The 25,599-nt window shown below is 57.1% G+C and overlaps 1 protein-coding gene across 3 annotated transcripts; it reads right to left on the reverse strand.

The window, feature by feature from the left end:
• Nucleotides 1-491: 491 nt before the first annotated feature.
• SMC1A (structural maintenance of chromosomes 1A) lies at nucleotides 492-24,144 on the reverse strand. Of its 3 annotated transcripts, none has more exons than XM_019479344.2 (25): nucleotides 24,051-24,144; nucleotides 21,150-21,338; nucleotides 20,508-20,620; nucleotides 19,789-19,992; nucleotides 18,707-18,945; nucleotides 17,999-18,257; nucleotides 17,115-17,255; nucleotides 16,544-16,626; nucleotides 15,072-15,279; nucleotides 14,465-14,650; nucleotides 13,593-13,772; nucleotides 12,854-13,000; nucleotides 11,450-11,587; nucleotides 10,853-10,969; nucleotides 8,666-8,772; nucleotides 7,544-7,685; nucleotides 6,358-6,503; nucleotides 5,545-5,698; nucleotides 4,974-5,084; nucleotides 4,097-4,253; nucleotides 3,503-3,657; nucleotides 2,671-2,822; nucleotides 2,294-2,363; nucleotides 1,954-2,064; nucleotides 492-1,482 (listed from the first exon to the last, which is right to left on the reverse strand). In XM_019479344.2, the coding sequence occupies exons 1-25, from the start codon at nucleotides 24,142-24,144 to the stop codon at nucleotides 1,399-1,401; spliced, it is 3,687 nt and encodes a 1,228-aa protein (XP_019334889.1). In that variant the 3' UTR covers nucleotides 492-1,398. The 3 variants fall into 3 exon arrangements, with proteins under 3 accessions (XP_019334889.1, XP_006261337.1, XP_059588566.1); XM_006261275.4 differs by lacking the exon at nucleotides 24,051-24,144 and adding an exon at nucleotides 22,625-22,873; XM_059732583.1 differs by lacking the exon at nucleotides 24,051-24,144 and having other exon boundaries at nucleotides 20,508-20,616; nucleotides 21,162-21,253.
• Between the last annotated feature and the right edge of the window lie 1,455 nt (nucleotides 24,145-25,599).

Genomic DNA, 25,599 nt, shown 5'->3' on the forward strand with positions numbered 1-25,599 from the left:
GGATTAAGGGGGAAGAAATGCCCCAATGCAAGCCTGGGGCCCCTTTGGCCTGTAAGACAGAGAGGGATGGGGGTGGGGGCAAATTAAACACACAGGAGCATGAACCAAGGCTTCAGGCCTCCTGCTCTTACTGCCCCCCCCCGCCCAAAACACCCAGGCATCTGGGCCCCATGTCCCTCACTGTGACGCACTGCCCTCCCAGGGAACCCAGGTGTCTGGGCTCCCAGCTCTACCTCTCCTACACACTTCTCTCCCTAGAGAAGCCAGGTGTCTGGGCCTGGAGAGGGCAGCTGCAGTTGCCCTAGCTCTCATAGTGGGGAGCTGAAATCCCCAGAATGCCCAGGGTTCAGCTAATTCACAAGCCTTAATTAATCTTGATCTCCTTTCTTCTGTGCCCCACAGGAGGATAGAGAGATGCACCCATCTCAACCCTTCTAGAACTAATGTGCCTCAGTTTCCCTCCCTGCTTCCCAGAATCACAAGGGCACCTCTCATTGCACAGATCTGATTTATTATGTCATGAGGAAAACAGCAAAAAAGGCCCCCCAAAGGCAGGGGGAAAACACACTCACACAGACAAGACCCCCCCCCCCCGCCCCCCATGAGCTCCTGCCAGTCCCTTGTGAGCTCACAACAGCCCCTCTGCCCAGAGTTTGACAGCCTTCCATGAGCTGGGGGTGGGGGGGGTCCATGGGTCACAACAGCTCCTGTGAGCTCATGACAGTACCACAGCACCTCCTGTGAACTCACAATGGCCCCTCATGAACTCATGACTGTGCCTCAGGGTTCATGATGCCCTCCTTTCCCTCCCCCATGAGTTCAGGACAGCTGCAATGAGCTCCAACAGTGTCTTGGGTGAGTCATGACAGCCCCTGTGACCTCACAACCATGGCTAGGGGGGGTCACAAGAGCCCCTTGCAAGATCAAGACAGCTCCTATTATTTCACAACAGTGCCTGGGGGGGTAATGACAGGCCCTTGGGAGTTCACAACAGCCGCCCCACCGTGAGCTCACAACTATCCCCAGCATGATTCCCCTTGGTTCTAAAATACCCACCTCCCCCCAGCCCCATTTCCATGATAAAGATTTAAAAAAGCGCCCATATGGGTTAAAATCCCAGGATTCTCACCCAAAAATACGGGGGGGGGGAGGCAGGGCGCTGAGAAGCCCCTCACTCATAGAACTGGCCCTTCCCCTGGCCTCAACCCCCCACCCCCCCACTGAGATACACCCAGCTCTGGGGCAAGGTGGCTGAGTCTGACTTCTCCACCCCAACCTTGCTACCCCAGCTTCCCCAAATCATGGGATGGAGCATGTAGACTTCAGCCACACCCCCTCCTTGTCTGGTGGCTGCATCTCAAGCTAGGGGAGATACTTGTTGGAAGATGCTAGCACCCCCTATTGTTCGTTGGGGTTGGGGTTGGCATCAGGGTACTTGGTGAGGTCAAAGGTCAGGACCTTGCTGATGACGCAGTCGCCTTGCTGGAGCAGAAAGAAAAACATGGGGAGGTTAGGGGGTATGGTCGTGTCAGCAGGCCTCCTCCCTTCAGTCCCCTGTGGTATAGCCCAGAAAACTGCCTCCCATGAAGCCCCACATGGTACAGCCCAGGGGCAGGGTTTCCACACCCCCCCCACCCCGCAAGGTACAACCCATAGTGAATCCTTCCAACTCCTCCCCTATGGTACAGCCCAGGGGCAGAGTTCCCCAGCCCCACATGGTACAGACCAGGGCAAGGGCTAGGATTAGGGCTCCCCCCTCATGGTACATGGTATAGCCCAGGGCCAAGATGCACCCAGCTCTGGGGTGGAACAACTGAGGAACAGCTCAACATTACACTCCTTTCCACAGACTTCCCAGATGCGCCCAGCTCTGGGGTGGAATGACGGCAACTGCCTGGGGATAGCAGCTGGGGAACAGCCCAGTAAAATACTCCCCTTCTCGGCCCTACCCACCTCCGGATAGACCCCGATGAGGCTCTCAGCCTTTGTGTAGAACTCCTCCTTGAGTGAGATCACAATTGCCTGGAAGTTGCAGGTCGACTGCTCCTTGATATAGTTGGCCACCTAGACAGGGGGAGGTTAGCAAGGGCTGCAGAGCCACCCCCCTCAGCCCACCCAGAGCTCCCCAGCCCCCCTGGAACCCCTCCATCCCCCCTGTGCCCTACCAGGCACCCCTCCCAGGATCCACAAACCACACCAACAGCCCATTGAAGATTAACAGCCATCATCTTCCCCCAGAGCCCAAGTCAGAAGATACTCCCCCCTGCTCAACTGACTCCCCCCAAACACAAACCTTTCCAATGTTGGTGTTGTCCAGTGCTGCATCAATCTCATCCAGGACAAAGAAGGGGGCTGGCTTATAACTGGGGGGGGGGGGCAGGGCAGCAAAAGAGACCACAAGAAAGGCAAAGGGGAGGGAGAGGGGGAGAGAACCCAGGTGTCCAGGCTTTTAGCATCCCTTGTTTTCAGTCCCTCAGTCCCCACACCCTTCCCACAGAACCCAGGCATCTGGACTCCCAGCCCCACCCTACTCTCACTGCTCTCCCAGAGAATCCAGAGCAGGGAGGGCTGGGAGTCTGGATACCTAACCCACTTACCCCGACTTCCCTCCCAGAGAACCCAGCTCTCCCACTACCCATGAGCTAAGAGACCCAGGCATTTGGGCATCACCTGTGGATGGCGAAAAGCAGGGCAAGGGCAGCCACAGTCTTCTCCCCCCCCGACAGGTTGTCCATGGGCCGGAACCGCTTGCCAGGGGCCACACAGTTATAGTTGATCCCATCCAGATAGGGCTCCTCAGGGTTCTCAGGCCCTAAGAAGGCCTGAGGGGGCAGATCCAAAGAGGATAATTAAAGGAGGGGGCACAACCCCGAGTGCTAGTGTAGAAAGTGACATGCCACCTCTTGCCCTTGGACCTCAGTTGGGGCTTCTACAGTGATTGACAGAAGGGCTGGGCCCCAGCAGGACCCATGTGGCAGACAGAGCCTTAGAGAGTGGGAGGTGCTTAGGGGAGAGAGAGGAACTTAAGCCAGCTGAGAGGGTCCCTTCCCCTACTGTGGGAGTGGGTGGGCAAGAGCTGGCTGGGGAGGGGCTTTAGCTGTACAAGGGGTGTATCCTCTCTTGTAGGCAAAACCACAGAAGGGGGTGTGACCTCCCCCTGGTAAGTGGAGCCAAAGCCATACAGGGGGTGGGACATCTTTTAAAGACAGGGTCAGAAATGGAAAAGGGGCATGGTCCTCCCATGCTCATCAAGGGGACACCTCCCTAGTGCACATGGCCTAACCTGTGTGGGGGTGTGGCCTCCCAGGTAGGCATGTCCTCAGCTTAAGGGGGTGTGGCCTCCCTGAAGGGTGTGGCCTGAGTCATGCTAGGAGTGTGGCCTTGGGAGTGGGTGTGCCCCAAGCCATGGAAGGGGCATGGCCTGAGCCTTGCAAGGGTACATAGGCCAAACTCTAAAAGGGGGTGTGGCTTCCCAGGTGGGCACGGTCCCCAGGGAGCTGACCTGGGCAGAGCTGTTGCGGGACAGGGCCTTGTAGATCTCATCAATGTTGGTGGCCACAGACTCGAAACAGGCATTGAAGCGGTCAAACCGCTCCTTCTTGATCTGCTCAAATGCCTGCTTTGCCTTCTTGGCCCGCTTCCGGGCCGCTTCAAACTCTGGCAGGGGAACAGGTGGTGAATGGGACCCAGGCACCCGGGCCCTAAGCACCCACCTATACAGAGACTCCAGGTGTCTGGGCTCTCAGAATCCCCCTGTACAGAGAACCCAGGTGTCCATGATGCCAACCCTCCCCTATAGAGGACCCAGGCATTGGAGCCCCTAGTCCCCGACATCGTATAGAGAACTCAAGCATATTGTCTTCTACTTCCTCCCACATACGGGGAACCCAGATGTCCACATGTCCAGCAGGCCCCCACACCCCAATGCAGAGAAAATCCAGGCTGCCAGCCACCTCCCCATACAGATGGCCTGAATGCCAGGGTTATCCCCCAACCGCCCTCAAAAGTATCTATGGAGTCTGCTTCCCTCTCTCCCCAAAGGAACCCCAACTCTCAGCCCCACTCCTCCCAGGGAACCCCAGCATTTGGACAGCACCATCAGAGGTCTCCTGGAATTTGTCGCGCACACTCTCGAGCTTCTCCATGGCCTTCATGTTGGGTGCAGCAATGCGCTGCAGCACACTCTGCTGCTCAGTCAGCCGCTGCTGCAGCTGTGCCATCTCCTGCCGGATCTCATCTTCTGCCTGTGCATCCTGGGGGGGGGAAGGAAAGGAAGAGTCTCAGGGGGGAGGGCAGCCAATGAGTCCCCCCACCTCCCCAGGTGCCCACCCCCCACCATCTAATGCCTGGGATGGACAGAATTTGCCAGGAGCCTGAGTTGGTTCTTCTTTGCTAGGGGCAGAGTGAAGTAAAAGGGGCCTGAACTCTCAGTGGTCAGGGTCCAGGGATTGACACCCCCACCAACAACACCCCACTACTCCCAATTGCTAAGATGGTCTGAGTTTGCTGAGAGCCTGAGCTAGTTCCCTTCAGTTGAGCAGTCACATAAAGGTGCACGGTCTGTCAACAGGGGGGAAGAGCCAAGGGGTTGCACCCCTGCGGCCCTCTAGCACCCTCCCCACTACTTAACAGCTGGTATAGCCTCAGCTTGCCAAGAACCTAAACCAGCTTCTCTTAGCTAAGGGTTGAGCCAAAGAAGGGAACAAGATTACAAGAAAGGCAAGCCCAATGGGCCCCCAGGCTCCACCCCGACAGCCTGAACCTGGCCAGAGCCTGAGCTGGTTCCTTGTGGATGGGAATGGAGTCAAAGGGGGGGGTGGGGGGGGGGTGGGCAAGCATAAGTAAGGGGCAGGACCTGCAAAACCCAGAAGCAGGCCCTCCTGGTCACAGTGTAGATGCTACCCCCCACCCTCTTGGCTCTGCCTCCAGTCCTAATATAAATACTAACCTGCTGCCCCATTGGCCCCACCCACCTTGAGCTCATCAGAGAGGTCGCTGTAGTCTATCTCAATGAGAGCCTCGCGTGCATACATGGACGATGTGCGCTGGGAGCTGCCCCCAGCCTCTTCCCCATGTGCTCCACCCTGCCAGTGGGAAGAGAGAAGGAGCAGGTGAGGGAGGGGGTGGAGCATTCCAGAGAAGCTCCTCTCCCAGGCTCAGTCCCCACCCCCCCATAACAGCCCCTCCCCTTCTCTGAAATCCTAGGGCAGGCACCACTCCCTCCAAGGAGGTTCCCTCCACCCCACCCCATTCTATCTGTGAAGTTCTTCCCTCCTCCCCAAGGCTCTGCCCTCAGGCCAAATATCCATCCTTTTGTCCCCAAGGTTCTGCCCACTTCCCTGAGTCCACACCCCCAGGCCAAAACCCCACTTTATATCCTGTGACCCTGCCCCCTTCTGAGATCCCACCCCCCAGCCCAGGCCCACTGCCTCTCCTTCCATCCCCAAGGCCCCACTGTCTTCCCTAAGCCCGCCCCCAGGCCCAGTCTCTCCTTCCATCCCCAATGCCACATCCCCTTCCCCAAGGCCCTACTCCTGGCCCCACCTCTTCCTGGCTGATGTCATCCATGGTGCCCTTGGCTAGGGGCAGCTTGATGTCCTGCATCTTGCAGGCCTGCAGCAGGTTGTGGCGATCGCTGCGTTTCTGCTCCAACTTTGTCTCAATGGCTGTTACCTCCTTCTGCAAGTGTGTCATTTCCCTGTGCCCCCAGGGGGCAGGGCCAGAGATCAGGCCCTGCCCACAGCCCCAGCCCCCCTGCCCTGAAGCATCACGGAGTCATGCCGCTCACTTCACTTCCGCAAGCTCCCATTACCTTTGCCAGTAGGGGTTGTCAGTCACTTCTTAGCCCCACCCCATCACTTCCCAAGCACTGCCCCCAGCTGCCACCACTCACTTCCTAGCCCTGCCCCACATTTAATCCTGCCCACCAGCTGCCAGTCACATTGAAGCCCCGCTCCACCTATCACAATTCCTAGCCTCACCCCATCAGCCAGCCCTTCCCCCACCTATTTCCTAGCCCCTCCCCCATCACTCACTTTGCCCCACCACCACTCCTGTGGGCTGGGCTAAATCTGCTGGCTGGCCACACCCCTACAGAGGGACAAGTCCCCTTAGCCCCAACCTCTGTATCTGGCCCTGCCACCTCACTCCTTATGCCTCTCCCACCTGCTTCCTGTCTCACCTTGGCCCCAACTCCATGAGCCCACCTCTACACCCTTGTGGGCTCCACCCCTATCAGCCAGCTATGCCCCCATTGCCCTCCTCTGCCCCCTCAACAGCCCCACCTCTCTCAGCCAGCCCCACCTCCAGCCCCTTTAATACCCCAGCCCTCCCCTCCATAGCACTACCCCCTCTCACTTGTTGGCTCCACCCAGCTTCTTGCGGATCTCCTCCATCTCATGGTTCTTGTCGTTCACCTCTGACTTCTTAGCCAGGTGCTGGTTCTTCAGGTCTTGGAGTTGCGCCATTGTCTCATCGATGATCTTCATGTGCCGCTGCTCCTCCTAACATAGAAGGGGGAAGCGGCACAGGCTCGGGACCTGCCCCCTCAGCCAGGCCCCACCCCTTTCCCCCCTCTCTTTCTGCTGTCACCCTGCCCCTATGTCCCCCAGACAGGCAAGAGGAAGCCCCACACCTTTCAGCCTGACCCAGGCCCTGACCACTTTCCACCTTCAAGCCGCACCCCTCTGCCATTACCTGGTCCATCTGCTCTAAATCTACAGCCCCTTGCGTTGTCCCCAAGACAGGCAAGAGGAAGCCCCACCCACAAGATGAGCCCTGTCCTTTGCCATCTAAGCCACGCCCCTTGAAAGGCAGGTTCTCCCCCCCTGCCAGTACAGAGGTCCAACCCATATCTGACATTTCCACAGAAGCTCTGTGCCCCCATCAGAGCTCTACCTCCTTCCCTCAGGCCCCATCTCCTTCCTTTAGCTCCTCCCACCCTCAAACTGTGCAGAAGTGAACAGGCCCCACTCCCTTGGTTCTAGGCCCACCCACACCACCTGAATATCCCCCTATTCCGCTTAACTCTTGTACCATCCCCAGTCAAGGAGCCCCGGACACCATTGCTGAAGTCCCACCCTTGGGCTTCAAGTCCCAGCCCCCAGCCCCTCAGGCCCTGCCCCCAGCTCCGTGGCACTTTCTTGATCTTCTCCACATCTGCTTCATCCTTCTCTCAAGCCTGATGTCCCACCCCCTCAGCAGTTCTATGCCCCACCCAGCACCTTAGGCCCTGCCCCCAGACACTTAACACCTCATTTATCTTCTCCATCCTTCTCCCAAACCTGATGCTCCACCTCGTCCACCCAGGCCCTGTCCCCAGCCCCTTCAGACTCCACCCCCTCATCTCAGGCTCCACCCCCAAAGCTCCATCTCATCTCAGGCCCTAACCCAGGGCTCCAAGATCCTTCTTCATCCTTCTCCCAAGCCTGAGGCCCCTCCCCCCCACCCAAACAACACCTCTCTAGTCTCCACCTCAGCTCCATCCTTCCCCTAGTCCGGACACTGCACTCCCCTCCTCCCAAGTCCTGCCCCCCCAGGGTACCTTCTTAAGCTTCTCAATCTCTGCCTCATCCTTGCGCACGCTCTGCTCCCACATGGTCACCTTCTCCTGATCCTCCTTGAGCTGGTTCTTCTCAAAGTCCAGCTGGATGCCCAGCCGTGTCTTCTGGTTCTCAAACTCCAGCCTGGGGGAATGGGGAGGTGGGGACGAATCAGTGAGGGACCTGATCTTGCCCCAATCCTACCCAAGAGAAGCTTGGGGGGCACCTGGGAGCTGGGGTAGGGGTCCCAACCTGAGGAATTTGCCTCCTGATTTCTGCCCCAGCTTGTCTCCAGCCAGAACATAGGCAGCTTGGCCTAATAGTAAAAGGCATGTAGAGATGGAGTCTTCCCCCTGCTCCCCCCTTGCCAGGAAGCAGCTGGTTAGTGGACTGGTCAGGGGCACTACCTAGGCATCAGGCTGGGCTGCCTGATACTCTAGAAGATGTGGGGAGAGATTTTTTGGGGGAGGCTGCCCCAACATCTTACCTCAGGGCGTGGGTGGGGGCTGTACTGCCCCAGAGGGTATTGGGAAGGGGTGGGGAGGAGGAAGGGAGAGAGGAGTCCTGATCCTGGTGACCCTGCTACAGATTCTATCCCAGTAGGGAACATGGGTGGGATGGTGGGGTTGCCAGAGGTGGGAGCACACCTGGGTCTCTGATCCTGACCCAAGATGGAGACCCCAATCCAGGGGCACTGCCTGACTAAAGAGGGGCAGTGGCCTGCCTCTGCTGGAGAGCATTGTACTCAGAGTCCTCTTTATGTGGAATTATACTCAGCAGCTTCTCAATGTCTACACTCCAGAGCTAGGTGCATCTTGGCTTTCCTCATGAGGCATTATACTTGGCCATTCCCAGCTGCCCCTCCCCAGATGTGGCTGCACCAGTACCCAGCCTAAGTGGTATTATACTCAGCAATTCCCCAGCCACTCCAACCCAGAGCTGACTTCTTCTCAGCCATCTTTAGGCAGCATTATGTTCAGCTGTTCCTCAGCAATTCCATCCCAGAGCTGGCTGCATCTTGGCCCTGCCTGGCGTTACTTGTTCTTTCCCAGGGGAAAATGAGGCAGGGCCCGAACTGGGATGGGGGGCCCTGACCTGGGCCCAATCGTGGGCTCGGACCTCACCTCTTCTTGGCAATCTCATTCTGCCGCTTCACCTTCTCCTCCTCGAACTCCCGAATATTCCGGACCCCGATCTCCCGACAGAATTCCTCAAAGACCTCATCCTCCACCTGGGGGTGCCATGGGGGTGAGGGCGGTAAAACACTGGCTTGTGGGGGAGGCAAGGAGATCTGAAGCCCCCCACACCCTCCATCAAGCCTAGACACCCCAGAGAAGGGGGCAGGGAAGAAACTTGGAGTCCCTTTATCCCACAATTAGGGGTGCACTGATAGAGACTTTGGGGGCCAATAAAAATAGCTGATTTTTAAGGAGGCCTAATCGGCCAATACCACTCCAATTTTTAATACAGAGACCGGCAGCTTGAAGAACTGCATCCAGCTGGTAAGTCTGTTGTGGTGGAAGGGAAGGGGGGGGCCCCTGCGGTGAGTGGGGGAGTGGAGCTGGGGAGGCACTGCCCAACTGAGGAGGGGCAGGGCATGGGATGGAGCTCCGGCTCATGGGGAGGGCAGCTCAGGGATGGGGTGGGGATGACTCCCACCACTGCATGCACCCTGAGAGGGCACAGGTGGGGGCATATGACCCTGGGTTTGCATGGGGCAGGGCAGGCTGCAGCTGTGGACTAGGGCTGACTGGGCTCTTCCTGGCAGGGGCTAGGCTAAGCTCAGCTGTGCTGGGGCAGGTGGCAGCAGCACTAGGAGAGGGGCTATGAAGAGGGCTGCAGCCACCCTAAAATTTGTGTAGCACCACCCCTTAGCCCCCCCCTCTCAGCGCTGCTGCTGCCCACCCAGACCAGAGCCATGGCCCAACCCCCCCCACCCACTGGGAAGAGCCTGGCACAGTCCTGGCCCCAGCCCGTTTTGCCCCACACAGATCTGGAACACATGCCCCCTCTCCTCCACTGTGCCCTCCCAGGGTGTGTGCAGCAGTGGGAGCCGCCCGCACCCCACCCTACTCCCTCCCTTCCTCACCACAGGGGCTTTGATCTGCACCCCCATGTTGCTCCCCTCCCCTTCCACCACAACAGACTTTGGATGTAGCTCTCCAAGCCACTAGGCTGTGCTCCTCGCCGCCTACATGCTGTGCTGCAGCTGCACGCATGCCCGAGCATTTAAATCAGCCACATCAGGCTAATTTCCGATTCAGTGAATTTTCTTTATAAAACAGTGCCAATCGGATATCAGAGTGCTGTATCAGTGCACCTCTACCCACAATGCACTGGGGAAAGGAGCAAGGGCTGGGATGGCAACCCCCACAATACATTGCACTGAATGAGGAAAGCCAGCTAAGAGGTCTACATCCCCCATAGTGCACTGGTGTAGGCTTCCATCCAACCACGAGGTACCCAGAGCCAGGATTTGCCCCCCTAGGCCCTCTGTATCCTACCATTCTCCAAAGCAGAAAGCTCCCTGTATCCCATAATGCCTCGAAGCACAACTCCACCCACATCCCACAATGCTCTGGGGCAGAGCTACCCCCTCCCCACCAACCTCTGTATCTCACAATGCATTGGGGCAGCCATCCCCTGGCTCCCTCTATTTGACAATACCTTGGACTGCACATATCCCACAGTGCCCTGCCAAGGCCGCCACCCCCCACCCAACTGTATCCCACAATACCTTGGAGTAAGGATCCCCCTACAACGTATAATGCTCTGGGATAGGGATAGGGTTGCCCCTGCCCCCCCAACCCCTGTATCCTACAGTGCCTTGAGATAGGACTACCCCTGACTTTATGTACCCCAGAATACCTTGGAGCAACCACCCTGCCCCCTTGCATCACAGAAAGCGTTGGGGCAGGGCTCCCAAGACATCCCACAGTACCTTGGGAGAGAGCTCTCCCTACAACTCCTAATGCCCTGAGGCAGAGCTGCCCACCCCTCCAGCCCCATTTCTTGCAATGCCCTGGGGCAGCAATTCCTTAGGGTCCCCCATCTCCCAGAATGTCACGCGGCATGGCTGTTTCCTAACCCCTGAATGCCTTGGGATAGCCAACCTGACACCCAAGTCCCACAATGCCTTGGGACAGCTGCCTCCCCATGCCCCATAATGCCTCAGGGCATTTCTGTCTCCAGACCTGTCTCCCACAACACCTTGGGGCAGGGCTTCTCCTCATATCCCGCAATGTCCTGGGCCAGCCATGGGGCTCCCCAGCATATCTCAGAATGCCATGGGGCAGAGTCAGACCAGGCACCTGGTTCATCTTCTCCTTGAGATCCTTCATTTCCCGCTCACGGCCCTGGATAATGCGCTTGATGTCATTGATGCGGGGCCCGAAGTTGGCCAGCTCACTCTCTAGCTTCGACTTCTCCTGTGGAAGGGTGTGTGTGTGCAAAGGGCAGGGGTCGAGGTCAAGGGTCAGACAATCCCTCCCAACCTCCCCCGCACTCAGCCAAATAACCACCCCCACAAACAGCAGAAGGAATGACCCCAGCCAGCTGCTGTACCTGGAAATTCAGAGCAAGGGGGCAGGCTTTTGACCACAGCCAGCTATTGTACCTGGAAATTCAGGGCAAGGGGCAGGCCGGGCAGTAGAGGGGGGATTGACCCCCACATCAGGAAGGGGTAGGCCTGTTGGACTCCAGTGGGTTACCACAGCTGGAGAACAAGAGCCAGGTAGCAAATGAAGGAATAGGGGGCTGAAACCTGACTTCAACAGACTACTGTAGCTGAAGGCTGAGGGCAAGAAGGACAGGTGTGGGGGGGGGGGGTTGACCCCAACAGACCACCATACCAAGGACACCTCTGGGTGGTGAGGGGAGGGACATCTGACCCCAGCAAATTCCTGTACCTGGAGATTGAGGGCAAGGTGCCGCGTCTTGGTCTGCTCCAGGTCACTCTGTGAATATTTGAGGCGCATCTGGAGCCCATGGGCCTGGGACTGCACCTGCCGCAGCTCTGCTTCCTTCCGCTTAGCTTTCATCTGCTCCTGTGGTGGGGGTGAGTGAAGACAGACAGATGGTGGTGGTACACCCAACTCTGGGGTAGGGCTGCCAAGTATAATACTGCCCAGGGAGAGCTAAGATGTTGCCAGCTCTGGGTTGGGGCAGCTGACAGATGGCTCGGTATAATACTGCCCTGGGAGAGCTAACATATGGCCAACCTTTAGGATAGAGCAACTGAGCATAATGCTACTCTGTGAGGGTTGAGATGGAGTCAGCTCTGGAGTGGGGTGACCAGGTATAACACTGCTCTGGTAAGGTTAAAATGTGGCCAGCTCTGGGGAGGGGAAGCTAGGGGATGGCAGAGTAAAACACTGCCTGGGTAGGGCTAAGATGCACCCAGCTCTGGGGTGAGGTGGCTTGGAGATGGCCAAGTATAACATCCCATGAGGAGAGCCAAAAATGCAGCCAGCTCTAGGGTGGAACACACAAGTATAACACTACCCGACTAGAATAAGATGCAGCCAGCTCTGGAGTGGAACTGCTGGGGAATGACCGAGTATAACACTGACAGGGGAGGGCCAAGATAAAGCCAGCTCTAAAGTGGGGAGGCTGAGAAGCAGGTAAACACCACCACCCTAGAACACAGCACTTAGATCTCCCACTGCAGCACTGGGCATGTGTAAGAGCATAACAGGTTGGTTACAATGCACCCAATTCTGGGATTAGGCAGTTATATGTAATGCTGCATAAAGAAAGCAAAATGCACCCAGTTCTAGTGAAGGGCAAAAAGCAAGCAGCTAAGTATAATGCTGCCCAGAGAAAGATGCAGCTAGGTATAGGGTGACAATGACCAGGGAACAGCTGAGTATAATGCCAGACAGAAAGGGCTGAGATGGGGCAGAAGGGAATGGCTAAGTGTAACACCACCCAGAGCAGGCCATGATGTAGCCATCTCTGGGGTGAAACAAGTTGGGGCAGCTGAGTATAAACACCCCCTGGGTGTGACACAGCCAGCTCCGGGGTGCTGCAGCTGGATAATGGCCAAGTAGATCAGATACATCTGAATCACAGCCAGTTCTGGAGTGGGAGAGCTGGGGAACACCCAAGTATAAGGCCGCACAGAAAGGACTCAGATGCAGCCAGCTCTGGAATGGAGCAGCTGGAAAGCAGAAGCTGGAAAGCAGCCAAGTATGCTACATCAGGAAAGCAAGATACACCCAGCTCTGAGGCATAGCAGCTAGGGAACAGTCAAGTATAAATGACACCCTTTCAATAGGCCTGATCCTGCCCCGCCCCAACATCCCTGGCACCTTGAGCTCCTCAGTGAGCCTCTCTTTCTTCTCTTTCAACTTGTCGACAGCCTTCTCATCCCAGCGCCGCGCCTTGGCTTTGAGATCGCTGGCACCACCTGAGATCACACCTGACTTCTGGAATAGTGTCCCATCCAGTGCCACTGTCTGGGGAGGAGGAAGCAAGGGTCAAGTGCATTGTGGGGGCTGCCCCTATCTCAGCGAGGGGTAAAATTCCAACCCCCCACAAATGCGCCACGACCCCCTCTCCCCAGAACACCTGGGTCCTGTCTCCCATCCAGGCAAGAGAGTGTGCACGTGTATCTACAAGATGGGGGGGGGTGGAGTTTCCTTGGATGCCTGGGTCCCATCTTCCACCCAAGGAGGGCAACATCTATGTGCATATGTGAGGGGCTCCCTGGACACCTGGATCCTGGTCTCCCACCCAGGCAGGGAAACATGTATGTGGGTAGGAAAGGGGGTGCTCCCCAGACACCTAGATCCCATCTCCCACCCAAGCAGGGGAGTGTGTAGGTATGTATGGTGTGGAGGCTCCTGCATGCCTGGTCCTGTCTCCCAGCTGGGCAGGGGAGTATGTATGTGTATTCACACGGGGGTGGGAGAGAAGCTCCTCAGATGCCTGGGTCCCATCTCCTGCCCAGGCAAGGAAATGTTGCAAGGGGTGAGCTGCCCAGATGCCTGGGTCCCAGGCAGGGTTGGGGGGGTGGGGGAGAAGTTCCCTGGACACCTGGGTCCATACCTTGTGGCGCTGGTGGCCACCAAAGGCAATGCGCCGTGCATCCTCCACATTATCGCACACAAGAGCATTGCCGCAGGCATATTGCAGAGCCTTCTTGATGTGAGGCGGCTCGTAACGAATCACGTCAATCACCAGCTTGGCCCCCTTCAGCTCCCGCAGCTTCTCATCTGTCGGCTTCACCTGCGGAGAAAAAGGCAAGGGTAATGCTTCAGCCCCTGCTCCTCTACTGGGGCTCAGAAGAACCCAAGCATCCAAGCTCCCAGCCGTGTTCTGACCTCGGTCGTCACCCAGAGAACCTGCAGGAGTAAGGGGGTCAGGATTGGAGGTAGTTATGAGGCAAGAAAATCCTTTTTTTGGCGCTGGGGGAGGGGGGGGGGGTTAGGCCTGAGGGGAGAACAGGATGGGACTGGGAAGAGGTAGGCTTATGCTCACCTGAAGGTAATCAAGAGACAAGAAGAGCTCAGGCTGCATGTGTGGGTAGGGGGTGAGGCAAAAATCTGACACAGGAGGCATGGGCAACTGGGTGCCTATCAAGTCTGGGGGGGCATCAGATCACCAATGCGGGGAGGGGGGTCTCCTCACCGGCTGATTGCCAAGCCAGCAGCAAAACCAGAAGTGTACTTCCAGTTTTGCAGCCAGTGCTTCCAGGGGGTGCACAGCTGATCTCAGGGGGTATACATGCACCCACTATGCATTGCCATTGCTAGAAGGGACAGGATTGAGGCCCAGGGGCAGAAAAGTCTTCAGCTATGAATGTATATGGGGGGCAGGAAGGTCTTGATCTGTGTGGATGGGGTCCCACCTCAAGGTAGTTGAGAAGCAGGAGTATCTCAGGCTGTGGGGACAGGGAAAGGGGCCAGGATCAGACCCACCTCAAGGTAGTCGAGGGGCAAGAAGGTCTCAGGCTCGCCGCGCTGTTCCTTGATATACTGGATGCAGTCCCGGCCTGTCTTCTCTGAGTCTACAATGATGGCATCCATGTTCTTGCCCAACACCTTGGTCACAGCAATCTGGTACTTCTTCTGTGTGGGCTGGCATAGGTCGATCAGCCGCCCATACTGGGGGGAAGGGGGATGGGGGGCAGGCGGGCAATTAGGAGGCTACAAGGAAGGGACAACTCCCACAGAACTCCTCCTACTAGCTCCAGGAACCCTGCCTCCCCCTTGAAAGTCCTTCCTATCGCTACATTACTGCCCTGGCTCCACCTACCCCCAACTTAGCTCTGCCCATCTGAACCCATGCACTAGGCCTCTCCCACTCCTGCCTGCCTGGTCCTGCCCACTCTTTGAGACCCCTCCCCCTGGTCCCTCCCATCCCTCTGAATCTCCTCCTACTCCCTTATCTGGCCCCACCCATCCCTGCCAGGCTGTCCTCTCTTTTGAGGCTCTTCCCAACCTCTGCCGAGCCCTACTAACCCAGGCCCCCCCGCCTTCCCCCCCCCCGCAGGCCTTGCTCTCTGCGGGGGTGGGTGTACCTCACCACAGAGCCAGGGTAGAGGCGTTTGATGCTCTCCATGATCTCTGCCTTGCGCTGCTGACGGCTGCTTTCCTGGCGGTCAATGCGGGCATCCCCCAGCTGCTCCATCACCTGGTTCAGCTCCTTGTTGATTTCATCAATGCGGCGCTTGGCCAACTCCACCCCCTCCGTCAGCTCCCCCTCCAGCTTCTTCTGTTCCTCCAATGACTGCCTAGGGAGGGCCAGGATAGGGGTCAGGCCAGAACCTCCTGCTAAACCCTGCCCCCTCCCACCAAGCTTCAGTATCCTCTGCTCCTTACCTCCTTTGGCAGTTATCAGCACATGAGCAGTTAAGGGGGCAGTTTTCTATCAGGCTCCACCCCTCCCACGAAGCCCTACCCAATCCAGCATCTAGCACCTTCACTCTAGTGCAGGGGCCAGCAACCCCTGGCACGCGAGCCAAGCCCGGCACACAAGGCCATTTTGCGTGGCATGCCGCAGCCAGCCCCGGCTCTGGGAAGCTGCTGCCAGCCGGGATCCCGGATTGCTCCCAGCAGGTAGGTGGGATGCTGCAAACCCTGCTGGGAGCAGCCCAGGCTCCGGCAGCTACCCAGAGCCAGGGTAGCTGCTGGCAGACAGAGAGCCCAGGCTGGAGGCAGGGGCTTTGGGTGAGGGGCCAGGGGCACCAGGGCATCCTGCCATGTAGCCCTTGCCCTCATTTTGTTTTTCTGCCATGCCAGCACTCCGGTACCTTCCAAGGTAGGCATTATGGTGTTTTTTGGCACTCCGGCCAAAAAATGTTGCCTACCCCTGCTCTAGCATCTCCTCCAGAGACAGCCTGCAGGAGGTGCTGGCACATGATGGGTTAAAGGGAAAGCGTTTTCTGCCAGGCCCTGCCCTCTCCCACCAAGCCTCATCTGTTCTAGCATCCTCCACTTTTGTCCTGCAAAGAGTGCCAGCACATGAAGAGTTAAGGGGTTGGAGTAGCCCACTATGCCCTGCCTTTTCCTGCTAAGCCATGCCCCCTCCCACCAAGCCCCATCTACACCAGCATCTTTGCTCCTCCAGGGATAACCTGCAAGGGAACATCAGCATGCAAAGGGTTAAGAGAGCAGAGCCTCTATCAGGCCCCACCCACTCTCTCTGCTCCCCCTCCAGTGGCTGCCCCCGGAAGGGATTGGAATGCAAGGTATCAAGGACACAGAGCCTCCTGCTAAGCCTTGCCCACTCCTAGCCCCACCCCCTTCAGGGACACAGCACATACAAGATTAGGAGGGTAGAGCCTCCCACTGGGCCCCACTCACTCCCACACTTGCAAGGTTAAGGGGCAGAGCATCCCATCAGGCCCCACCAGACATCAGCACTCCCTCCAGCATCTGCCTGGAGATCACTGGCATTCAAGGGGTTAAGAGGCCAGAGCCTTCTGCCAGCCCCATCCCACTCCTCGGAGGCCCCTTTTCCTTCCAGGCCCTGGTGCATTGTGGGCCAGTGCTCACTTGCTGGTAGCGATATACTCCTCCAGCTTCTCAATGCGTTTCTGGTTCTCCTCAATTTCCCGCAGCTTCTGCTTGATCTTGGCCTGGGGAAGGGATGGAGAAATGGAAACATGGAGACATGGGGCAGTGAAGTAGAGACATGGACAAGAAAGAGTTGGGGTTAAAAAGGTCCTAGCCACAGGTACCTGATGGGGAACTGGGCAGGGCCTCAATAGAAAAGGGGCAGGACAAAAAAGTCTAAGTGGGGCCAAAAGGTCCTAGCAGGGAGCAAGGTCAACAGTCCTAAAAGTGTGTGGGGCTACAAGGGAAGATAGACAAGGAGGCAGGGCCAGAATCCTAGCACTGGACAGGACTCAGAGAAAGGGGGCAGGACAGGAAAGTCCTAGCCTCCAGGCAAAGGGTATGGAAGAAGTGGGGCCACAAGACATAAGTGATGCAGGGCCAAAGAACCCTAGAAATGGGCATGTCCCAGAGAAAGGGAGTGGGGCTAAACAATAGTAGCTACCAGGCACAGGCTATGAGAGGAGTGGGGCTCAAAAACAAAAGGGAGGGGGAAGGGGAAGGGCCTCACCTCGGTCTCCACCTTCTTGCGTTCCTCCAAGTCAAGTCGGTCCTGGTCAGCCTTCTGGTCCCGGTTGAACTTCTCCAGTTCCTGGGCCAGCGTGGCTGCCCGCTTACTAGCCTCCTCCTTCAGCCGGTGGTACTTCTTCACCTGGGGACGAACAGAGGAGTCACCCAAGACTGAGGAGAGCCCAGCTCTTGGGTGGGACAGCTGGGGGGGCAACCAAGCATAAACACTGCCCCCAAGATGCACCCAGCTCGGGGGGGGCGCGCCTGGGAATGGTCATGTATAACATCACATGAGAAAGGCTGAAATGCAGCCAACCCTGGAAAAGAGCAGATGGGCAACAGCAGGGTATAATGTTACACAAAGAGAGCCAAAAGGCAGCCAGCTCTGGGGTGAGACAGCTGGAGAACAACTAACAGTGCCTGGAAAAAACAGAAATGCAGCCAAGTCTGGGGTGGGACAACTGAAGAATAGATGTGTATAACATCACAACGAAAGGGCTGAAATACATCCAGTTCTCGAGTGGGATGGCTGAAAAATGGTAGAGTATAACATTAAACAAAGAGGAGGAGGACTGAGATATAGCCAACTCCAGGGAGGGGGCAGGGGAGAATGACAAGTATAATACCACACAAGGAAGGCTGAGATACACCCAGCTCTGGGTTGGGCCAACTGGGAAATAGCCAAGTATAATGCCCCATAGTGATGAGAAGCACCTAGTTCTGAGGTGAAACAGCTGGTTATAATACTGCCCAGGGAAGGGCCCTGATGCAGGCAGCTCTGGGATAAAGTGGCTGGTAAAACTGCTGAGCATAACAGTGGCCAGAGATGACAGAGATGTGCCCGGCTCTGGGGCAGGGTTGCAGGGGACCAGTTGGGTAAAACACCTGGTTCTCCTCAAGGGTGAGGTCGCGGCCCTGGCTCTGGCTTTCCTCTTCCATGCGCTCCTCGAACTCCTGCCGTGCCTTTTCCACTGCCCCCATCTCCTTCTCTAGCTCATCCATGTCACCCTTGCGTTTCTTATACTGCTTCTGTGCATTCTGCAGTGACTTCTTGGCTGCCTCCAGCTTTTTGATCTTGTGAGCCGTGTTCTCCTTGGCCTTGATGTATTGCGGCCGCTTCTGGTTCAGCTCCGAGTCTTTTTCCCTGTGGGCCGGAGTTCTAGGTCACCTGGGCACATTCTAGGCCACCCAACACACAAGAAATGAATCATCCATATTTAAGGTTATCCAAAGGGTTTTCTAGATTACTGAATCCATGCAAAAAAACGAACATGTGCTCTAGCTCAACCAAAGCACCCTCCAGACCCTCCAGCACACTTGAAAGAAAATCATTCAAGTTCCAGGTCACCTTTGGTGTGGTCGAGATCATCCAGTGCATGGGAGAAGAGTTATCTACATTCTAGATTGCTATGTTCTCTAGGCCCCATGTTCTAGTACCCAGCACACTGCTTGGTTCTAGAGTTCCCTGTTCTAGAATCAAGTCCCACCTGAGTTCTAGACCCTGGTTCCCAATCTAGGGATTGGCACCCTTTTGAGTTCTAGAACAACCACGACCCCCTTCCAGGTTCTAGATCCCCCACTGTCTAGCCTCACTTGATCTCTTTCTCGATCTGCTGCTGCTCCCGCATCATCTTGCCCAACTCCTTCTTTTTGTCCTTGAGTTCATCCTCAACACGGTCCATGCGCTTCTTGTCCTTATCAATCTCCTTGTTCTTGAGGGCCAGCTCTTTGTTCAGCTTCTCAATCTCTGCCTCATTGTGATACAGCTTAAAGAGCTGCAGCTGCACCTGGGCTCGTACCACCTCATCCTTCAGCCGCTGGTACCGGTCCGCCTTAGGGAGTGGGGCATGGGGTTAGCCAGGAACCCAGGAATCCTCTGTCCAACCCACCCCCAAATGCCAGCACCCATAACCTGATTGTTGGCAGTTGGGGAAGAGAGATGAGAGGCCTGACCTCAAACAGCCTGGCCATACACACTTCCTAGCCCTACCCACAAATACCCGAGTCCTGGCCCCCAACATTCTTACCTCACCCACTCTCTAGGCCGGCCACCATATTTTAGCCCTGGCCACCTGCCAGCTCTAACCCCACTCCTAAACCCCATGGCCCTACACTCTGGAGCCCTTGCCCTGCTTCAAATATCTCAGCCCCACCCACTCGCTAGTGCTGCCCCTCTGCTAGCCCCAACTCCACCCCCAAGCAGATCACCCATGCTGGCCCTGCATCCAAGTATTCCAGCCCCACACATCAGCCCTGGCACCACCCACGCACCAGCCCTGGCCCTGTCCCCCAACCTTCCAGCCCCACCTGCTCCGGAGCCCTGGCCTGGACCCCAAAGATCCTGGCTCTGCCTCCAAACATAACCTGGCCCCACTTACTGAAGCCTCTCACCCGCACCCACCTGTTGTCCTGTCCCCCCATCCTGTTCACCAGCCCTTTCCTCAGCCATTCCAGGCCCTGGCCCCCAGAAGCCCCACCCCACCTCTGAAACCCTGCCTCTACTCCAGAGGCCCCTCTTCCATCCCACCTCCACCCCTGAACCCTAACCCTTGCCACCAGAGGCTCTGCATACCTCCCACCTTGCTTTTAAACCCTAGTGTAACTTCCATGCTGTCCCCGAAAACCTGCCTCCTGCCACTAGGCCTCACCCACTGCCCCTGTGCCCCCCTCCCCACCTCTTCCTTCTCCTGCTTGGCCTCCTTGCGCTCTGCAGCTATGTTTTTCTTGCGATGGTAGTTGAACTGTGTGTCCTCTTCAGCCTTCACCATCTCCTTCTTGCGCTTGTCATACTCAGGAGCCAGCTCCCCAGCCCGGCTGATCTCCTCAAAGAGTGCTGTGCGCTCCTTGGGGTTCTTCATGGCAATCGACTCCACTGCCCCCTGCCACCCGGGCCAATGGAAGACAAGGTCAGGGCATCATTACCAGGCCCCAGGATCCCACCTCTTCCCAGGCCCAGGATCCTCTTCCCAATCCCCAAGATCACGGACAGGACCTCCTCAAACTGAAGTATCACACCGAGGACCCTCCCAGACAAGATCAGCACCAGCATACCACCAGTTTGCCCCTCCAGTAAGGATAGGGCCCAGAACCACCCCAAAAAACCCAGGATTAAGGCCAGAACCTCCCCCCTCCACAGATCCTAGGATTTAGCCCTGAAAGACCCTACCCTCCAGCAGGATTGGGGCCAGAATACACCTCCCAACCCCCATGATCAGGCCCAAGATGCCCCCCAAGCCCCAGCCAGGATTGGGCCCCCCTTTCCCCCATACACCCAAGACTCCTCACACCACAAGTCCCATACCCCTCCCCCTCCCTCCCAGCTCCACCCCTTGCACAATGGAGCCCCATAACCCTCCTCCTCCTCTGCCCCATCCCAGGTAGGCAGCACCCCCACCTGAAAGACAAGGAAGTTGCGCGCCTTGATGAGGATGCCCAGCTTCTCTAGCTCCTCACTATATTCACTCAACTGCACCACCCGGTTGTTGATCTTGTACTCTGAGGAGCTGCCTAATGAGTTGGAGAGGTGGGGGTCAAGGCCAGCACGGGGAGGGAATGGAGTCTGCATCCTCCCAACCTCAGTGTCAACCCTCCAACCCTTCCCCTCCCCCAAGCTCCTTCCCCTGGTCTGACCATTGCCCAAGCCTTGCCACTTGGCCCCTCCCCTGCCCACAAGCTTCCTCCTTCTCTAAAGCCCAACCCTTTCCCTCAGTTTGACAAGCACCATCCCTTCCTCAAGCCCCATATCCAGCCCCAAACTACACCCTCCCACTATCCCACATTGCACCCCTACCCACAAGCCCTGCCCTTTCCAAGCCCTGCCCCCTAACCAAGCCACACCCATTCTCCACCCTCCTCTGCTCCAGCCCAGAAGCGCACTCTGCCCTACCCTATCAAGCTCCACCCTCAACCCCTCCCCTTTCTCCCAAGCCCTGCACTATGTCCAAGCCCCACCCCTTCCCCACTATGCTCCTCCCCCTGCTCTCAAGCCCTACCCCTTCCCCACTGTGCCATCCCCAAGCTCCACCCCTAAGCTGACCAACGATGACACGTGCAAAGGTGCGATCCTCAGCGCCATCCTCCGCGTACACCATGCTGACATAGGCGCGGCTGGCAGCCGGCTTCCCTACTGGTGCCCCATGGATTAGGTCCCGCAGAGTCTTCACCCGCAGGTTGCTTGTCTTCTCACCCAGCACGAAGCTGATGGCATCCATCAAGTTTGACTTCCCTGCAGAACCAGCAAGGTATTGTGCGACAGAAGGGAGGTCAGCGCAGGCAAGGTATTGTGGGATAGTAGGAGGATTGGTAGGTGCAGTGTACTGTGGGGTGCAGCCTCAGTGTGGGCAAGGCATTGTGGGATAGCAGGGGACTGATGCAGGCAAGACATCATGAGATACTAGGAAGGGTAGCATAAGCAATACACTATGGGATAGCAGGGATGGGGCAGTCAGAGCAAGGCATTATAGAATAGTGAAGTAGTGTTTGGCACATGAAGTATGTTGAGTGATACGATTTCAGTGTGGAGAAGGCATTTTGGGATAGGAGATTGGTGCAAGGAAGGGCTCATGAGAGTTCAGGGGTTGGCATGAGCAATGCATTATAGGATAGTGGGAAAGAATTGCATGAGCAATGCATTGTGGGATAGTGGAAGGATCAGTACACACAATGCACTGTGGAAATAACGCAAATCAAGTGGCAAGGCCTTATGGGACAGTGGTGGAGTTGGCATAAGCAATGCATTGTGAGACAGCAAAAGGGATCAGAGAGACAAAGTCTTACAGGACAGCAAGAAGGGGTTGGCATGAGCAATACATTGTGGGAAGGTATGTCAACAGGGCAAGGCCTCATGGGATAGCAGGAAGATTGGCATAAACAATGCATTGTCGGAGGATCCCTGTGGGGGAAAGACCCCTGTTGCAGGGGGTGGTGGCAGGCACAATGCATTGTGGGATGGGAGATGCATCACAGGGGGTTCCTGAGCCATACCCTTCCCCAGGAGCCACAGTCTGTTCAATTTTAATGTGGGATGGGGGGAGAGGGGTGCCAATGGACTGTACCATCCATGTCATGGGTGGGGGGAGTTCTGTGGGCAATAGCATTCCTATGTGGGGAAAGTCCCCTATGGCACCTAGTGCCGCAATATGGGGGGGGGGAGAAGAAATGCTTTTGTACCCTTCCACCAGCATAGAGGAGAGTTTCAAGGGCCCTTCCAGCGTGCGTCACAGGGGTCTCAGTGGAACATTCCAACTGCCCACCGCCAAGCCAAGGGTGACCTATCCCCCCGCCTACCCACTCATCCGTGGACCCTTCCACCGCGTCTCAATGGAACATCCCACCCGTCTGCCACCAAACGAAAGTTTCCCTCCGGACTATACCACCCCCCTCAGCCCCTCACCCTACAGGGGTCTCAGTGGTACATTCCAGCCGCCCGCCGCTAAGCTAAACGTCCCCCTTGGGCCGTAACACCCAGCTGCCCACTAGAGTAGGGGAGGTCCTCCAGCAGGCCCCGCGTACCGGAGCCGTTGGGCCCGATGATGGCTGTGAAGCGGCGGAAAGGCCCGATGATTTGCCGCCCTTTGTAGGACTTAAAGTTCTCGATCTCGATCAGCTTGAGGAATCCCATGGTGGCGAGACACCGGACCGGATCGTCCCGTCCCGTCCCGTCCGGCCCTACTGAGACCCGCCGGAGCACCGACTCACAGCCCTACCCCCTCACTGTTTTCTGGCCCGCCGCTGCCGCCAAGATAAGGAAATCTCGCGAGAGCACCGGCCTTCGCGAGGAACTAGTCCAAGATAAAAGGGCAGGGCTTCTTTCCAAGGCTTCCTCAGATTGGTCGGCGCTCCCGGGGTCGTTTTGCATAGCTGGCCGCTTCTTCCTCCTTATTAGCCCGCGAGGCGCCGGGCCTTATTTGCATTCGGGCTCCCGCCCTTCTACTTAATAGGGATGTTTATTTGCATAACAAGCAAATAAACTCTTCCCAAACTCTCGTTCCTAATTGGCCCGCGGGGAACCCGCTATTTGCATAAAACTGCGGTTGGGCTGTACCAATGGGAAGGGGAGATTGAGGTGAAATGGGTTGGCCTGTTACCATGGAGACGAGGATCTTAAACAGAAGGCCTCGGAGACAAAGCGGAGCAGGGCAAGGAGGGTTCAGTCAGAGAGCACAGGGGTCAAAAATACGGGTGAAGACAGGGGTCAGAAGTCAAGAGGGACCAACGTAAATTGGGAGTCAAAGGGCAGAGGAGACTGGGGACAGGCTGGGGTCAAAAGTCAAAGGTCAGGAAGCAAAGGGAATTTTGTTTGGGGGCAAGTAAGGGTGAGTGGAAGGGGTCAAAAGATCAGGGAAGGACAGTTAGGTCATGAACCCAGGTGCCTGGGTTCTTTCCTGGCTCTGAGAGGGTAGAGGGAGGCCAATGTGTAGGAGCCTGGACACCTGTGTTCTCTGGGAGGGGAATGGGGCTGGTGGATGAGCAGGAGGTGCTGGGTTCTCTCCCATTGGTACTGACACTTCCACCCCCTCCCCCAGGATGTACAAGGCAGACCTGCCCCACAAGGTGGGGGCAGTGCTGGAGGCCCAGAGGGAGAAGGAGCGTCAGCGTCAGACACAGATCTTCAACCCTCGCTATTGCCGCATGGGAATAAGTCAAGATCCCTGGGTTCCCTCCCTGTTCCAGGAGGACAGTAGAGGCTAGGGGGGGTTGGACCAGGGAGGGACTGGGAGCTCAGATACTTAAGTTCCCTGAGAGGGGAATGGAGTCTGTTGGGGTAGAGCAAAAGAGCTTGGAGCCCAGACACCTGGGTGCCCTGGGAGGGGAGTGGGGGCTGAGGGGGTGAGAGAAGTGGGGCTTGAGATCCCAGACACCAGGGGACTCCAGGAGGCGAGTGTGGGGGCTGCGAAGGTGAGAGCGGGGCGGCAGGAGGGCCTGAAAGCCCAGTCACCTGGGTTGTCTGGTGGAGGGATACGGTCTGGTGGATCAGAGCCAAGGGAGCTCAGGCATCCAGGACCCATCTTGCCGTTGCCTCTCTCCCTCATCTAGGTAGACATGGAAGCCCTTCAATGCCAAGTGGCTGAGCGGAAGCTGCGAGAGGAGACTGAGAAATGCCGGGAGGAGGCATTTGGTGAGCCTGGAAAAAAAAATTCAGGCCCCAGGGACACCCGGATTCCAAGGTTCCCTTGGAGCAGAGATTTCTGACCCCTTCTCCCCCAGATGTAGTGCACCTGCAGGGTGCCCAGGTGGCCCAGATACTGGAGGCCAAGAAGCAAGAACAGGCATGGGGGCTTTGACGGGCCCTGGAGGCCACCTGGGCCCAGCAGCAGGCCCAGGATCAGGCCGCAGAGCTGGAGGATCAGGGCCCCCCTGGCCCTGCCAGGCTTCAGTGCTTCAAGGGTGAGGACCCAGAGGTGGTAGTGCGGCGCCAGGAGCAACAGAATGAGCAGCACCAGGTGCTGGACCAGCAGTGTGAGGCCCAGAACCAGGCCCAGGCCGAGAGGGACTCCATCGGTGATTGGTAGGAACTAGATGCCTAGGTTCTCTGGGAAGGGAGAGTGCTGTTGGTGGGCTTGAGCAGTGGGAGCCTGGACCTCTGGGTTCTGTAGTGGTGGGGGATTGGAATGGGGGGTAAGCTTGGAGTCTACGTGCCAAGGTTCCATTGGGGCTCGGAGCCTGGGCACCTGGGTTCTCTGGGAGGGAAGTGGGGGCTTTGAGCCCAGACTCCTCAGTTCTCTGAGAGGGGAATGGGGCTTAGGGGGGTAAAAGCAAGAAGGGCTGGGAGCCTGAATACCTGGGTTCTCTCCCAGTAATGCCCCCCCCCAACCCCACCCCCAGAGGCACTGGAGCAGCAGCAACAGGTGGTGCTAGGGCTGCAAGCACTGGAACTGGAGGAGCTGGAAAATGTGTGTCAGTGCGCCTGGGCCCAGGCCACTGCCACCTACAACCAGGCACAGGTACAAATGCCAGGGCACTATGGGACCTGTTCCTCCCCCCACCCCCCATGGCAAGGGTTTCATAGATTCATAGATTGTAGGAGTCGGAAGGGACCACAATGGATCATCGTGTCTGACCCCCTGCCCCTGGCAGGAAAGAGGACCAAGGTCAGATGACCCCAGCCAGGTGACTATCTAGCCTCCTCTTGAGGACCTCCAAGCTAGGTGATAGCACCACCTCTCTTGGAAGCCCATTCCAGATCCTGGCCACCCTTACTGTGAAACATTTCTTCCTAATATCTAACCTAAATCCACTCTCAACTACTTTACACCCATTATTCCTAGTCACTCCCTGGGGCGCCTTAGTAAACAGCACTTCTCCTATTCCCTGTTGACCTCCCCTAATAAATTTATAGGTGTCCACAAGATCTCCCCTCAGCTGTCTCTTGTGAAGGCTGAAGAGATTCAGCTCTCTCAACCTCCCCCTGTAGGGTCTAATCACAAAGGCCACTAATCATGCGAGTGGCCCTCCTCTGGACCCCCTCGAGATTCCCCACATCCCTC

The sequence above is a fragment of the Alligator mississippiensis genome, chromosome 8, assembly GCF_030867095.1.
Source record: "Alligator mississippiensis isolate rAllMis1 chromosome 8, rAllMis1, whole genome shotgun sequence".
NCBI lineage: Eukaryota > Metazoa > Chordata > Crocodylia > Alligatoridae > Alligator > Alligator mississippiensis.

Bases quoted from the DNA above. Each gene is read 5' to 3' on its own strand.
- SMC1A (XM_006261275.4), bottom strand. From the start codon at position 22,733: ATGGGATTCCTCAAGCTGATCGAGATCGAGAACTTTAAGTCCTACAAA. The intron at 17,256-17,998 runs GTGTTTTACCCA...GTTCGTCCCCAG, and splicing joins TCACCCTTGAGGAGAACCAG to GTGAAGAAGTACCACCGGCT. The intron at 16,627-17,114 runs GTGAGGCCCTTC...TCCCTTCCCCAG, and splicing joins GCAAGAAGGTGGAGACCGAG to GCCAAGATCAAGCAGAAGCT.